The following is a 16447-nucleotide window of genomic DNA, read 5'->3' on the forward strand; positions in this document are numbered from 1 at the left end:
GCTTTAATAACCTGACAGCCTGGGGCTCAGGCAAATGCTGACAAAATCCTGCTTCAAAATGGACAAACACAGAAGCATAGTGCCATCACTGAGGTCCTGGCCACCACACAGTATTTGCACAAAGCAACATTAAAACATAATTTTTTTTTAAATACAACAATACTTTGGAACACAGAAAATTACTTTCAAAATAAGTACTTAAATATTTTTCTAGATAAATTAGTCAATTCTCCTCTTGCTTAACAGTTCTCTGGGCTTTGCATGAAGATTCACTTCAGAAGACTTCTGTTTTGCTTTAGCCCATTGTCAATGAGAAAAATGCAACCTCAGCAATGCTTTTGTCTTCTGAAGTTCTGCATTTGGTTTCCCCTGAAATATGAGCATTAACAATATGTTTTGCTCTCCCTGTTTAAAATATCACTAATCCATTTTGTTCTAAAATAAATAATTAATTTCAACTTATTCTCCTTTTTTTTGTTCAGCAGGCATCTGAAAGCAACTTGAAGTGTTTAAAGCAAATATCAATAGTTTTTTGATGGTGCCTCCACACACAATTATTTTGCAAAAGCAACCCCACTTCTCATCTGTCAAAACAGAGAGTTGCTTTGTCCACAAGTCAGAGCAGTGTATATTCTGAGCCTGCAGCTCTTTCCAGTTTCATTTTAATCTAGCAATTCTTTAAATTACGAGTAAATCAAACTGCAGGGAAATAAAGCCATGATCTCCACTGCAGAAATGAGCTGCAAACATCCTGAATTAAATACAGCTCCTTATTATTAACTGTGTCACCATGCGAGCAGCTCTTCCAGTCCCTGCACTGCTTTATGATTATTTAAGCATAGGGTTTCTTATCCCAAATTCAGTACCTTCTGCAAAATTTCAGAAAACTGGAACTCCTCTTGAATAGGCAAAACCTGTGTAGAGTTCCACGTTACAAAAAATCAGGCAAGAAACGCAGCCATTCAGAAATTTGTGAATTTAGAAAATTAGTACACCCAGAACAAGTAGATTTAAAAAATTCACATATTAATGCAAAGTCTTGGAAACACATTTTAAAGAATAGTTCTTGTAATAATTTCCCAACTGTGACAGTCCAACAAAACAGGTGATTTTTACAACTGAAGTCATTGGTGTACCTCCAGCAAGTCAGCAGGGGGAGCAGGCAATCGACTTGGGAACCAAAAATACCATAGTCTCTCCCTTTAAAATGTGAAAACATGACAGTCTGGAAACACCGCAGTACTGTAACATGAAAGCAGTGAGCATATATACAGAAAAGCAGGTATTTACACTAATACATGGTACAGCCTCTTTCTACCATTTGAGCATTTAACACCATGACAGTTAACACCTCCCTCTCCAAACCTTCCCATTTCTTCACAGTGTTAAGTACAATTGTATTTAGATTTTACACTCAAGTTTCAGAAGCCCAGCATAATCATATTCACTAGACAGAGCACAGATTAAATGATCAAACAGCAGCAATTGCAATGACCCCACACATTCTGAAACTACAGATCAAAGGACCATCCCTGCTTGAAAAATGCAAGAGAAACTTAAAATAAGAACAACTGTGACTTGACCAAAATTCCCTTCATGGGAGCCGACCATAGAACAGTTATTTCCTCAAGTGTGCAGGTTTGCAAAATAATGGCTAGGAGATATAAACTGCTCCATCCATTTCAGAAATGTATTCATTTCAGACCATAACAGACAATTTCCAATTAACAGATTATTTTACTGCTGGTGATTTGAGAACTAACATAAATCTGTCCTTATCTTGCTCTGCACTTTCTCTCTGAACTAAAAAAAAATTCAGCTGGTTAAAGCTGCCAAATACCTCTCATTTTTTTATTAAACATTTTTATAAAGAATTTTACATTTAAGTTTGTGACACGCCCTTAAAACAAAATTCACAAGCTGTGTCAAACAAATGAAATAATCAAGTTAGCTTGGGCAAAGATCATTTTATAAGTTTATTTTCAATTTTCACATCTAATTCAATAGAAGTTTCTTAAAATCCTTAATCACATTGAGAGTGTTTGTTGCATTATATGAACTACAAAAGCAAAGATGAGTGGCAAGCAAGTATCAGGTGGCACTGTACAGACTCAGCACAGGATGATGGTCCCTGCCCTGAAGTATTCATGAGCCTCTAGACAAACTCTAACACCTCCTGGTATGATCAGTGACTGGACTGGTAAACAAAGGCACTGTAAGGGGACTTACACTGCTAACTTGCATCTTATCTACTGTGGAAAAAAACCCAAACCCCACCATCTTCAAAACTATGAAGTGACTTCTACTCTTTAACTTCTGCAGGTCACTACTGGCCAGTGAATCAAATACTATATTAGCAGTAACAAGTATTATATTTTAAGACCAAAAGTAATTTTATGAAGTTTCCCTTGAAGTGAAGGAGTAATTTATGACCTCTTACCTGAAACTCATCAAAACACAGGAGAGCAGCCTCTTTGCTTATTTCCTCTGCCACTGGTGCTATTGGGTCATATGATTTGGCCATAAATCCTGCTTTTCTCTTTGGCAAGTTCTGCTTAAGGCGATGTATTCCTTAGATGATAAAACAGAAAAGAAAAAATATTTCTTATTTCTTTTTCTAAGATAGGAAGAATAAAATTATTTAGCTAACAAATAAAAAGTAAACTGGTCCAGTAAAAATAAGAAAGCTTCAAACTTAATCCAGTTTCAAGACGATAAAACACTTTTTAACCATATCCACACAACAGTGGAGCTAAAAGCTCAAAGATTTTGTGATTCGTATTTTGTCTAGAAATAAGCAAAACAAAAATCAAAAATCAAAAACGTCTTGAATGCTATGCACCTATACTTTATTTTCTATAAACTTATACAAATTGCAGTTTTATCTTGCTCTGAAGGTATTCTTAGAATGCATTTAGCTAAAAGAATGCAGGTGTAGCGACACAGTTATACTTCAACATGTGAAGATGATGATACTGGCACAAGGTAAAATTAATAAATCCATACTTTACTGTCTCATGGATTGTATTGCATCTGACTATAAACAAACACTCAGAAAAAAAAGATCCTGCAGCAGGAAGCTACCTTTGTTAAGATTAAGCACAAATGACAAGAAATGAAAACATAAAATCTCAAGAGTGACCCAGCAATGATAGGAAAGTGGGCAGTAAAAAGTGGCTCGAGTTATTTACATCAGTGAACGCTTCCCAAGAAAAATGCAGCTGTCACAACACTTGTAAAATACAGCAGTAGTTAACAATTTGACAGTATAATAAGGTCATAGCATTTAGAAACAGAAGCAAGTTTTAAAGTATCTAGAGCAGCACCTCTGTCAAAACAAAGCACCTTATTCAGCTGATCAGAAAATTTTCTGAAATTTAGGATGCACTTCTTTCTATTACTTTTTTCCTCTAAATTACTGACAGTTTTACTAAGTTAGTCAATCAGAATAGTTCCCATTCTCCTTTGGCATTTATATCTGATTTAGTGATTGCTTATTCAAAATACAGATTGAGTTTAACCTTTACATTTTCAGTTTCAGCAATTGCCTTTTTCAGATTTCATAAAAAGCTAATTGGTACCTGGAAAACATTTAGTTAAGGATTTCATTCTGAACAATACACTTGAGGTATATATACAATCAGGTATACATATTTTTCTTTCAGAAAAGATACTTGAGAAATAATATGCAATTAATATCTATGCTGGTATGATAGACAATGCTAAAATGCTTTAACTTTTCTCCTATTTTTCTTACTTTATACTTAAATATTTAAATAAAACTACAGTGATTAATATAAATATGAGACAGACTTTTTAATAGAGACTGTATTTCATAAAATTCTTGTCAATACCTGTGTCTGCACTTACTCTGGTGTACATCCAACATGAAGCCATGAAAATGGACTCTCTTTTTCCTTTCTACTTCTAAGTGAGAATAGAACATGTCCATCACCATTGTCTTTCCTGTGCCTTCAAATAAGAACAACAAAACACACTCAACAGGTAGTTAATTTAAGAGCAGTATGTACTGATTACAGATTATTGCTTGTTAGCTTGGCACTAATGAAACTATAATTTTCCACAGAATAAGTACAAGACCAGACTGCTGCGAGGAACAGTTATGTTTTCTGTTCAAAAACTTGGAACAACTGCATTTTTATTTTTCTGCTTTAAAAATTTGATTCATACAGAGATGGCCCAAAAGTTGCACAAATTACTTCCCATATATCCATAAAACATATTAGTATTTCCTTTGGAAAGCAAGTATGTTTTCATGCTGCACTGTTGCAATTAGAATATATGAATTTTCTCCCACAATTACTTCCCAAATTCTTAAATTGCATTCTTAAATATTAGTGAATGGGTAGTGCTGAAAACAATGACACAGCTTCCAGCATTCAGGATGTAATTATATTAAATAACATCATAATGTGGAAGAAAACGAACCCTGTAAAATTCATCAAACCAGTAAGGCTACATAAAGCTTTTAGACACTTCAGAATTTGAATAGACATGCATCTAGAAAAAATTCCATTGGATGCAAATGAAACTTACCAACATCTCCATAGACATAAAGACCTTTTGGGGGTTTGGCTTTGGCAAAGAGCTGCAAGTCAAGAGAAAAAGAGTAAATACAGATATGGGGTAAAATAAAAGCAAGCACATGGCTGTGATGAAGTAAGAAAGTAGCTACACTTAACCACAACAGTAGCACTAGATAGCAAAGTGTAACCTTGAACAAATCATTAGGTCAGAATTCGTAACTAATGTTACAGTTGTACAAATTCTATATAAGCAGCAAAACATACACACAGGGCTTGGGATTTGGATTTTTGGGGGTTTTTTTAGATCATTGTGAAAATATCCCTATCCCCAGTCCTAGCATAAGTGCTTTTTAATCAGAACACATAAAATGATTCAATGTTTCCAAAGCCACCATCATCAAATCCTTTCCCTCATTAAGCCCTTTGAGAAAACAGTCCTAGAAAAAAAAGGAAATAAAGTTAAGGAGTATTGTACTATTCATAGATATATGCACTAAATACCTATTAGAGCAGGTCTGCTAAAGAGATAAACTACTAGGATTTAGAAAATCAGGACTGCAAAGCCCATGAACATTGTACGTCCTCTTTCTCTCAGCTTTGAATATTAAATGCAGAATCATCTCTGGTTTAAATATGATTAAAATCAATGGAGTAACAGTAAAAATATGTACCCATATACATATGCATGTCTGTATATGTATAAATATATAAACATCTAAAAAATGTATTTTCAAAGTATGCCTTTTATTAACCATTTTTTCAAGTGAGTTACTTTCATGTGGAATGAATACTGCTTAAGAATTTTAAATTTCTTAATATTATTCAGGACATATATTATGACAGCTGATGGCTTATTCTATTTTACTCAAGTATATATTTTTATGGAAAAACTTCCAGTAATGCCAAGACTTTCAATTTGAAATAGTCCTCTTTCCCTTTCCCCCAGTATTGTGCATAGCCACTTCCAAGTGTAATTCTAAAAAGAAACAACTTCTAAAAAACTAGAGATCTTAACAAAATTCAATCAAATCCATGAAACTGAACTGACATCCACAAAAAACACTGCAGAAGAGTATTTGCTTATTTCAAAGTGCTCCACTTTCAGAGCTCTATGGCCTGAGCCAAGACAGAGGAAAATTAAAATTGCAACCCTGTGGTCTCATTTGGAGCTGGGTAATTGCTAAACAACTTGAATCTAAAGCACTTTTTCAAAACACAGTGCCATGTTAAAGAAATAGAGGAGTCAGTACAAAACACTAATTAAATATGAAAGAAAATGCACAACCAAAAAGTAGAAGGGTCATATCTCGGATCTGTAGTACAAGCTCACTCAGAAAATATGCAAGCATGGCTCTTACATAAGGGCCCTTTTTAGATTTAATTTAGATCTCTATTAATAGGGTAATCAAAAATTTGTATCATCAGTCTGTGGCTGGAAAGGGTTTCAGATGTTTGGAAACTATTCCATTAATGGACAAGGCTGCAACTATTTGCTAGTACTTTGAAGGCATTGTAAGACAATCTAATTGTTGAATATTTTTCAGTGGGTACTTTTTAAGAGCTTGCACTCAATAAGATGCTCAAAGTTACAGGAGAAAAGGAGAAACAGACAAAAATCCGAATGAGAGACTTCCAAAGGAATTTCTTTGGGCTTAATTTTATATTAACAACAACCATTTTAACAATATAAAAGACTATCACATTCAGTTTGTTATACAGGAAGGATGTATTAACATAATTTGCCGCTTCACAAGGAATGTCAGAGAGCTAGAAAAACAAATCAATGTGTAGAGTACAGCTTTACCTGTTTTTGCAAATGTTATATAACCAGAACAAATATTAATGCCTACATTTTTATACCAATTTTTTCATTGTAAAGTTCTTATTAATTACATTTAACTATCTTAATATTTGTCTTTTTAGGCATACTTATTTTTCGATGACATGTTACAGAAAAAGGGAGTTTTGACTAAAGGAAACAAATATAATGGCTTGGGCTCTGCAAAAGTGTAAATCAACTTTCTGGTTGATTTAAAAAATGAAATTAGTTTCCCTTTGAAGACAGCAATTTTTGAGTGATATGTGATTGCTAAAAATGATGAATACTGTGGCAGACCCAAACACTTGCTGAAGCTGATCATCTCTAAAAACAAATCAAATGTCAGAAAACCTCTTATCCTCTTTCAGCAATTAAAGAAGTTTGTAGGAAATATTTTACATATATTTCTAAACATCACACTATTGACAGCTTTAGGATAATGATTTCCTCACTCCTGTCAGATATTGTATAATTCTAAAAATCTGGTTTTATATTCTTGGATTGGTTTGGTTTTTTTCTTAACATACATTATATTTCAAAAAAGTAAAACTTGATCAGTAGATTTTTAATACTGAAAACTCAGACCTACCACTCTCAAGCTATTTTGCATGACCATAAAATGGATTTTTTTTTCCTTTTTTTTTCTTTTTTTTTAATTATTCTAATGCATCTTCTGAAGTCTGGAAGTTGTCTAAGAAAAAGGGCAACTTCCACTAGGATTGCTGATAAAATCGCATCCATGTTCTTGATTCAAGGTAAAGCACAGCAAGCAGTCAGGAAAGTCAATGGTATGTGGGGGCAAAGAAAGTAAAAGACTGATCTTGGTTCTATTCAAACACACATTCTGCAAGGAGGGGAGAGACCTACTGCAGAAGATCCTCCAATCACCCTCAAATGAGGATAGTCTGCTTTATTTCAGGCAGGAAAGGGAAAAAAGTAGGAAAGATAGGAAGACAAACTGAATTAATGAGCTTCTCCTTGCTCATTTCCATAGTATCCCGAGGTACATTTGGGGTCTCGGTAAAATAATGTTAAATTTGTTGACAGTATGTTTTCTTTGGCAACAACAGTATGATGTAAGGATGTTAAACTTAATATTTAAAAGGTACTAACCCAAAGATATTACGTGATGCACAAAATTTGAGTTTGAAGGGGAGAATATCTTTAGAACGCACAACATCTTCCCACCTTGTCCCATGCTCAGACACCAGAAGCAAGGAACTCATTTCCTGGGAATATTTACACCCTGATTGGAAAAACTTTTAAGTGAAAATGCATGTCAATACTAAGATGATTAATTAAAATATGCAAAATTCAGGAGACAAGTCTCCCAACAGCAGATTTTTTTTTTTTAAATGCTAACAAAACTGCCTCTTTCTCCCACTCTTTCAGGCCTCCTTTTTTGGCTGCTGTTGTAGCTGAAGCCATTTTCAAGGTCTTGAATGGTGTTTACTATTGTTCATACCTCTTTTCAAAACATGACCTCACTTATAATTGAGCTTATTTCAAGTCATTAGTACAGCAACTCAACAACTCTTAAGATGTCCCAATTGGTATTTTGAAAAGCTGGAGATCTGAAATGTCTAGGCAAACTCTCACAGCCTTGAACTTCAATTCAGAGGATCTCAAAATATCTCAACATACAAGGCCATGCTTTCACCAAGTTGAAGATCAAAGTCCTTGTTCAAATTTGAGGAGTAATTTTGAAAAACAGAAGCCTACTTGGTTGGCAGCAAGACTAATTGTTTTTTCCCCTGAGATTCATTCTAAACTGATGCCCCAAAAAACCTACATCATAACAAAGTAGAGTTTTATTACCATGAAGAAAATGGCTGGTGTCATAGTGTGTCTGTGTGTGTGTGTGCCCCAGACTACTCACTTCAGAAAGCTTTGGCCTGTGAGGTAATACAAGTGTTTTGGATAAAAAAACTGAAAGGCCTCTATTGTATCTGATATAAATATTTGCTCCCTAATCCTGCTTTTACCATATTTTAGTGAATAAAACTATTTAGATAAAGAGTGACAAAAGAAGAACAGAGCTAAAACAAAAGCAGACCATTCTAGTAATGGTTCAGAAGTGCAAGAAGTTTCTATTTCTGGAATAACTGCTATTTTGGAAAAGGCTTCTGCAATTCTAACACAGAAGTAATCAGGCAATAAAATAAGCAATATCAGACTACAGAAGAGGCTGGTAAAGAGAGGCTTCTCTTCCACTGCCCCTTTTTCTTCATTGCAACTTCTCAACCACATTCTCTTCAATGACAGAGCCAGGAAAAATAAGCACACTTGAAATGCCAAGCACCACTATTTTTTTTATTTTGAAAAAGCTGCCAGTAGATTAACATCTTCTCAATACAGGAGATTTCATACTAAAGGTGGGCTATTCAAGTTGCTGGAAACCTCCTGAAAAAGCAGGAGGTCAACCTACAAAATACTTAGTATAACTGATAAAGTATTTTAATTTTTCAAATTAAATCTCTAATTAATTTAAAATACATCAAGTTGTTTCGTTAAGATCTATTAAAACTCACTAAGTACAAAACAGAAAGGAAATCCAATGGTTTTATCAAAACAAAAACATGAGAGTATTCAAAGTTACTAAGTACCCAGCCTTCCTGAGAGGAGAATGCCAACGAGCTGTTCATGAATACAGGATTTACCTGTGCCCTGTACCCTTAGTATTTCCTAGAGAAGCCTTCTACTGGTCACAGGAACGAATTCCACCCATAAACCTACACAAATCCTGTTCAACCCAGGCCAACTCCAGACAGCAGTACTCATCACCACCTCTTCTTGGCATGAAAAGCCTTAGCTCTAACTGAACCAAGTCTGCAGCAGCAACGCTGCGCTGAAAGTCCATAATAGAAAACCAAGTATTTTGCTTACTTAGCAAACTCCTCAACAGATACAAATGTATGATTTTACCATCTACTCACATTTGTGACTTATTCTGGGGAAACCTTCATTAGGATGTTGACTACAACTTTGCTGAAGTGAAACCTGGACTGCACTAGAATTTAAACTATAATCTGTTTGGCTTCATTTTATCTCAAAAGAAACTCTGTGTGAACTGGCAAATTGCTTCCTCAAAGATAGCAGAAGAGAAACAAAGCTGTTGTGACTTCTTCTCCCTGAGTAATGATTTCATTAAATTACACAAGCTAGGAGGCTTTGACAGATTTATGCAAAAGTCACTGCTCTCCTCCTTTTCTGGGGTTTTGATGTATGGCACAGCCCTACAGTGCTCAACCTGGTTATCAATCTTGAGATTTCCATAGAAATATCGAACTCTAGAAGAAAAACCTCGAACTGCAGAAACACCATCCCCAGTAGCAAGTAGTTCTTCAGCTGCTTCTCACTGACTCATTAGTTCCATCAGTGAGCCATGCAACAATTTTTAAAAGTTGGTTTAAAATTAAAGCAGTGTTAAATGAAGAAGTGGAATGCTTTAAAGGAAGTAGTAAAAAACATTCTCAAGTAAAAAATGGCATTTAAGTGAGAAAGTGTCAGTCTGGCTTTACTGCAATTAGCTGTGTTACGTAGGGACAAAGTAGGATTGCATCTCCTAAATAGAGTAAGATTGGTATTTGTTCTCTGTAATACAAGCTTTCTTCCCTATTCACACTTCCCAATCAAAGAATCAGTAAATAACAAGCCCACATAATGCTTGATCTACAAAGTCATTACAAAACACCTGCTCTAGCAACTAACAATGATTTGGGGCACTCCAGTTCACACAAGTCAGCTCTCAAAATTATTCTCCAGGACAGTGCTTTTAGAACTTAATATCCAAATATCCACAATACCTTGCCAGAAAAGATCAAAATGCTCTAGCCTACTGATCCTCAGGTTTGACAGGAAAGACAGTGCCTTCATCATAACATTTTTTCTAAAAAATGAAAATTAATAAAAATCTGGCATTTATGTCCAAAAAAAACCCCAAAAAACAACCAAGAGCAAATCTGATAATTGGCTCCCTTTTGAATGACTTCTTTCACAGTCCAGGTACAGTAAGACAATTCTGAGATAGGCAAGTTAAAAGATTGTAAGATCAACACCAAAGACTAAAAAGAAACCCAGACAGATGAAAAAAATACAACACCTAACCCCACAGCTTTTCACACCCAGGATCCTCACAAGATACAAGACACTGGTTAGCAGCTTAAGATTCAAATTAAAGAAGTAGTTTAGCAAGCTGAATCCAGCTTGGTCTCCTTACATTTAAGCAAAAAATGTTTGCATTCAGGCATGCTGCCACACTGCTCTACATACCAAAGACAAGAAAAAAAGCACTTTTGAAAAAAGGAAGTTTCTATTTTTCATTTGGTACTTGCCCAGACTGAATCAGGAGATTGGGTTTAGACTCGAGAGTTAGCCCACAAATCCATCAAGACAACATGAATCCATAGGCATACACCCACACACAACACAAATAAGTGTTTTAAAATAAACATACAGTTTTCAGGCTACAGCTATCATTTTTACACTGCTTGTATGTTTTCAGTAATTTTAACTAAAGAAATCCCTAAAGCAAAAAGGTCAGTAATGTGATGACCTGACCCAACTGCCAGAGAAGGCAAAAATATACCCCAAACCAATTCCCACATCAGAGTCATAATCACTGAATGATTTGGATTGGCAGGGATTTCACGGGAACACATGGCCAAACACCCTGTTTAAAGCTGACTTGAAAGGGATCCATGAGGATGATGGCGTCAACTGCTTCCAGAACAGAACTTCCAAAGACACATTCATTGCCCTTTAGGAACAGTCTTGCCTTAGGTTGCTTCCTGTATTTGTGAGTTTTCTTCTGGAATGCCTGACTTTTACTTCATGGAGTTATTTCCCATCCACGTTTCTTCTTAATAAAACCCTCTTTCCTAGGTGCTTAGTCGGCTTCCTTCCATCAGGAGGCAGGAAGATATTTATGGCATTTCCAGTCAAGCATATAAATAGCAAATACGTGATCTGCAGCTACATAACCGAGTTTAAGGCACTCAGGGGATGTTGCAGGCAGACTGATAGGTGTGTCTCCCAAAGCTCTGCACCCTGCTACTCCTGCCTATTTGAAACAGCCCCATTTACAGGTATAATACTTGTCCTGTTCTCTGCTTTTTCACACCTTGAAGCTAATACCCATCACAAGAACCTCAGAATGGTTAACTTGTCATTTGTTGCCTGAAGGCCAGAGGACAGTGTGCTATTTAAAGGCACTTGAGCCCTCTAGGCTTCGGCTCCCCTCATCTCATGCTACATCATTTAGTCTTGCCCCGCAAACAAAACACAGTATTTGTGCCAGCTAAGAGAACAATTTGATATGGTTAGGTAACAAGTTCAACAGAGTTGCATATTTAGATTTATGCCCATGAGATGAGGAGTGCTGTGTAATGAATGCTGAGAAAGGCTAACATGGAGATTTGTTAGCAAAGACTGCAAATGACGGTAAACATTGACCATAAATGTTAGTTAATTCTGACGGAAAATTAAAAACCCAAAAGTGGTGCAAGAGAAAGAGAGAATGCAAAAGAAAAACACTCAGGAGTCTAGCTGGGGAAAACACTGACAGTTTCCCCCCTCCTAGGGACAGGGAGGTCTCTCCAGTGCAGGCAGGGAAAGTGCAGATGAGAAAACAGAGTATGTTTTGCCATGCTCTTTCCCCAGCACTATACTTTTATCATCAGACTTCATCAAACATCCTGCTCTTGTTGTTGTTTCCCCTGACCATATCTTACAACTGTGCTGACTGAAATACATTAATCGGGGGCAAATGAAGCACACTCACTGGGCATCCAGCTTTTGTGCACATCTATGATTGCCCAATATTTAGCAAGGAATTAAATATCTTATCTGCTTTGCTGAGTGCTACATTTGGTTTTCTGGGATATAAACTCAAATCTACAAAGCAAGAGGCAAGGAAAGCTGAGGAGGGAGTTCCCACCCCAGCTCTAGTTGCTTCCCATGAGAACGTGCCATACCAGTGCTATCAATATTTGCAGGCGCAAGGCCACCAGAGCAGCAATCTGAGAACAACAGCATGAAAACAAGAAACATGGAAAATACTGTCAAAGAAAGTCTGGAAAGCATTGTGTCAAGAGCTTCAGGGAAAAGTTACAGAGATGCAACAGCAGGCTAACAGCATTATGAATACTGAGGCACTATGTTAAGGCAATGTGCAACAGGGATATGTCTAAACTTTTGTAAACCCTTTGAAAAGAAACTGTGATGCTCCCAAAAACACAATAAGGGTGCAGATTATCCCTACGGCTTCTTTCCTTACCTCACCTGGAAACTAGCAAGGTGGAGAAGAATTGTTTTTAAAAGTCATGTCTGGTAAATATTATGGTATGGAATTATTTGTGGAATATCTGTTAGAGCACAAAACATCAGTGTTCAGTTTATGCAATTCAGACACATGAGTATAATACCAGTGCTTGAGAATTAAAGCCTGGTTTAGGCCCCTCTCTCCTACAGCCAAATGACATTTTTGGAAAGGCAGGCAGTGGATATAACTAAAACCATATCAGATTTTCTTACAGAATTATTCCAACAATATTTAATTTGGTTACTTCTGGAGTGCCACTGGATTTTAAAAATCAAAAAAGAAAGAAGAAAGATTGAAACATGAAGAATAATCTATCTGGAAAGATGCATTTGCAAAAATAAGATTTGAGCTCTTGACAGAAATATATGCATTTTAAGCACATTCATATGAGCAAACATAAACGCAAAATATTTTTATCATTATAAACCTCACCTTTGAAAGGATATTTTTTGAATCTATGCTGTAGCCTTTAAGGCTCTCATGCAATTTCTGCAGGTGCTGCACAACTCTTCTTTGTTGCTCATCATTCTTCAGCTCTTCCTGCTTAATCAGAAAGTCATAATGTTCTAAAGGTCCATTACAAACCAGTAAGGCTCTGGCGTGAGCATCTGTAGGAGTACCAGGGCCTGTCTTCTCATCTGCCTGAGCTGTGTAGGCTGGAAAAATAGAAGTACCCAATTAATAGAGAAGTTTTGAAAAGCATCTCCTTATAAACAACACACATTCCTAACAGTTTACACAAAGACATACACATGACTTACCTATATAACCACTGGTTACCCCTTCATTTCTCATTAACTCAATTTCTAACTTTACTTTAATAGTATGTTTTAACATTCCTTTTTTTTATTAACAAGCACACATTCTAAGATGTCCAGCTAGAGAGTTGGTAATATTTGGATGAGCTGTTGCAAGGAAAGCTTGGACCTTTTTTTTCCCAAATTGGGGTAAAACCACTTAAAAATTCCAAAGTGCATTTCTCTAAATAGATAATCCTTTAGGTAAAACTTCAGTAAGTATTTAAAAGTCAACAAACAAGACACCAAATCAGGAGTTCTGTAAGGAAGCTGAAAGACTCAAACAGCACACTAAGCAAGGCAATAGTTGTGAAGCCCTAAAATGCCACAGCCTGACCTACTGGCATTATCTTCTGCCTAGAAAAGACAGGGACAAGCCCAGGTAGTAATATTGTCAGAAACAAGATGTTAAAAAGAAAAAAGTCAGAATTTCTAGACATAAAACAAGACATAACTAGGAAAGGAAAGAATGCACAAGTTTACAAAGAAGGCTTGCCAAATCATTAAGATCAAACAATGGCAGACACTGAAAAGCTGTTAAATGTCTTCTCTGCTTCCACTGTAATTTAACAGGTTAAGTATAATAAAGAAAAACATGATTTTTAGCAATGATAAAAGAAATAAATTTGAGCGTAGGAAAAACACGTGTCAATGACTACATAGTTAGGTATTTTTAACCCTGTGAGCTCTAAGGAAATCCATTCCTAAATACTTTAGGTAAGTTTCCCAAGCAACACAATGGCCTCTAACAGCTTTCTTTGAGGTCTCACTGAAGGCAGGTAAGATTCAAAAACACTAGGAAAATGAAAAAAAAGATTGTCTTTAAAAAAGAGGGAAAGGTAAATCCAATAGTTTATAGGTCAATCAACACAATTTCAGAACACCCAAAAATACTGGAACAACAACTACAAAGACTTTTTTTTTCTTTTAATAAAGCACTTAACATGGTAAGAACATGAATAAAAGGCAACATCAGCTCCCCAGAAACAATGCCAGACCAACAAATTGTCCTCTCTGATCAGGCATCATGCTTAATGGGTGAAGGAAAAGCACGTTAATTGTAGTACCGCTTTTGTCACATAGCATTGCCATCTATAAAGTAGGAAAGAAAGTTGCAAGTGGAAGTACTTTTGAGCAGGTACAAAACAGCTGGAAAAAGGATACGTAATGAATAATTACTACAGTTAAACTAGGTGTATATCAGCAGCGGAGTTTCAGAGAGGGCTCAGGATCTCATCTTGGTGCAACCCTGAATCTCCATCTATGCCATATATGGCAAGATAAAGAACATGGCCTGGGAATGCAAATAACAGAAAATCAGGAGAGGGCTGCAGACACTCTGGAAGGCAAGTAAATGCTGACAAACTAGACAAATAATCGAATGCAAATAGGATGTAATTCACCAGGGACAAAGCATGTTATTTTAGAGGAAATAACTATCTCAGGAGATGGGGAATGACCTGCTAAAGAGTACCTCTGAAAAAAGTATCCAAGGCTACACTGGATCGCAAACTGATAGTGAGACAGTATCATAACACTATTAGAGGAAAAATAAACTAAAATAAAATAAACACAAGTACTCCAATATAAATACACATGGGGGAAAAAAACCCCAAACCTGTTCTATTCAATACTGGTATAGTCTGCCCTGGAAGACACTCTTCAATTTTCACATCGTACGTTATAAGAGCATGAACCAAATGGGAGAGTAAGTGGAGATTTAAAGGATTATTTTCTAAAATATGGGTCACAAGCCACAAAGATACCATAAAAGGCACAAAAAAAATTTTAAGTAGAAAGACAGAAAAGAGAAAGATAAAACTGAACTATTAGATCAAATTATATTTATTGCAAGTAACAGTTTCTACATAAAGACAGTCACTGTTTATATCTGCAGCCAATAATTGCACCAAATTCTCTTGTTCCTGAAGGAACTGAGTTACTGCTTTGAATTAAGAGTAATTGGCTCATCCTTATCTAAAGAGATCACATAAAGAAAGTTGAGTTTAAAGTCTGTTATTGCAAAAATTTGAGTAAAACCTGTAGAGAAGAAAAACATATAGCTGTCTCCAGATATGTACAACAGGATACTGAGAAAAAGAAAGGAAATTGTATTTATACAGATATCTTAATAACTGTAATTAAGGTAGTGAAATAGATTAATAGTCTAGAAGTTGTAAAACTTCCAATGATGTGTGGTGAATTTTAAAAATGAGTTTGATGAAAATCTGTCAGAAACATGTCAGCAAAACCTGACCTGCCTCTGAAGGGAAGGGGAAAAGGCATAGATCACACAATTATGGAATGGCTTGGGTTGGAAGGGAGCTAAAGTATCACCTACATCCAGCACTCCTGCCATGGGCAGGGACACCTTCCACTAGACCAGGTTGCTCAGAGGATCTGTCAAAATTTTTTCATCTTGCTTTCTACCATTCCACTCCCAAAAAAAGCCAACCTCATTCCTGTGATCCATACCTCTGAATTATCTGCGCTTTCGCAATACGTAGAAGTTGATGGCTCCAAGAGCTCCAGTGTGCCCCCTCATACCTCTAAGTCCACAAGCTCCTACTTCTTATGACAGGATTGAAGAAAAAAAAATAAAGTTGATTTAGCAATAAGAAAGAGTTTGTGGCTCATGACCTCCCTGGCCATGGACAAAGCACACCAGTAGGACTCCACAGAAGCATGGGGTTTGTCTCAGATTACATGCACTCACAGCTAACCATCCTGGGAGTGGAAGAAATACTCTAACAGATGACAGGGATGGAGACTATGCCCAAATAGCCACAGAAGGTGTCCTGGCACAAATCACTCACTGTTCTCCTAAAATAATATTGAACACTGGGATTTAAGTATGATGGGGGCATGCTATAGTACCCTGCCAGGAGACACCCAGTAACTGGTTAAGTGATAACCTCACACCTGTAGCTGCAAAACAAAGGCAGACGCTACCGAAGAGCAT

General features: G+C 36.2%; 1 protein-coding gene across 2 annotated transcripts in view; it reads right to left on the reverse strand.

The window, feature by feature from the left end:
• AFG1L (AFG1 like ATPase) overlaps positions 1-16447 on the reverse strand; it is a 61724-nt gene that overhangs the window by 41375 nt on the left and 3902 nt on the right. For both annotated transcript variants that reach the window (XM_039569726.1, XM_039569727.1), the window contains exons 2-5: positions 13121-13344; positions 4558-4609; positions 3871-3972; positions 2441-2571 (exon numbers count right to left, since the gene is read on the reverse strand). In XM_039569726.1, the coding sequence (XP_039425660.1) occupies positions 2441-2571; positions 3871-3972; positions 4558-4609; positions 13121-13344 (509 nt within the window). The remainder of the gene's footprint in view (positions 1-2440; positions 2572-3870; positions 3973-4557; positions 4610-13120; positions 13345-16447) is intronic.

This window comes from Corvus cornix, chromosome 3 (assembly GCF_000738735.6).
Source record: "Corvus cornix cornix isolate S_Up_H32 chromosome 3, ASM73873v5, whole genome shotgun sequence".
Taxonomy (NCBI): Eukaryota; Metazoa; Chordata; class Aves; order Passeriformes; family Corvidae; genus Corvus; species Corvus cornix.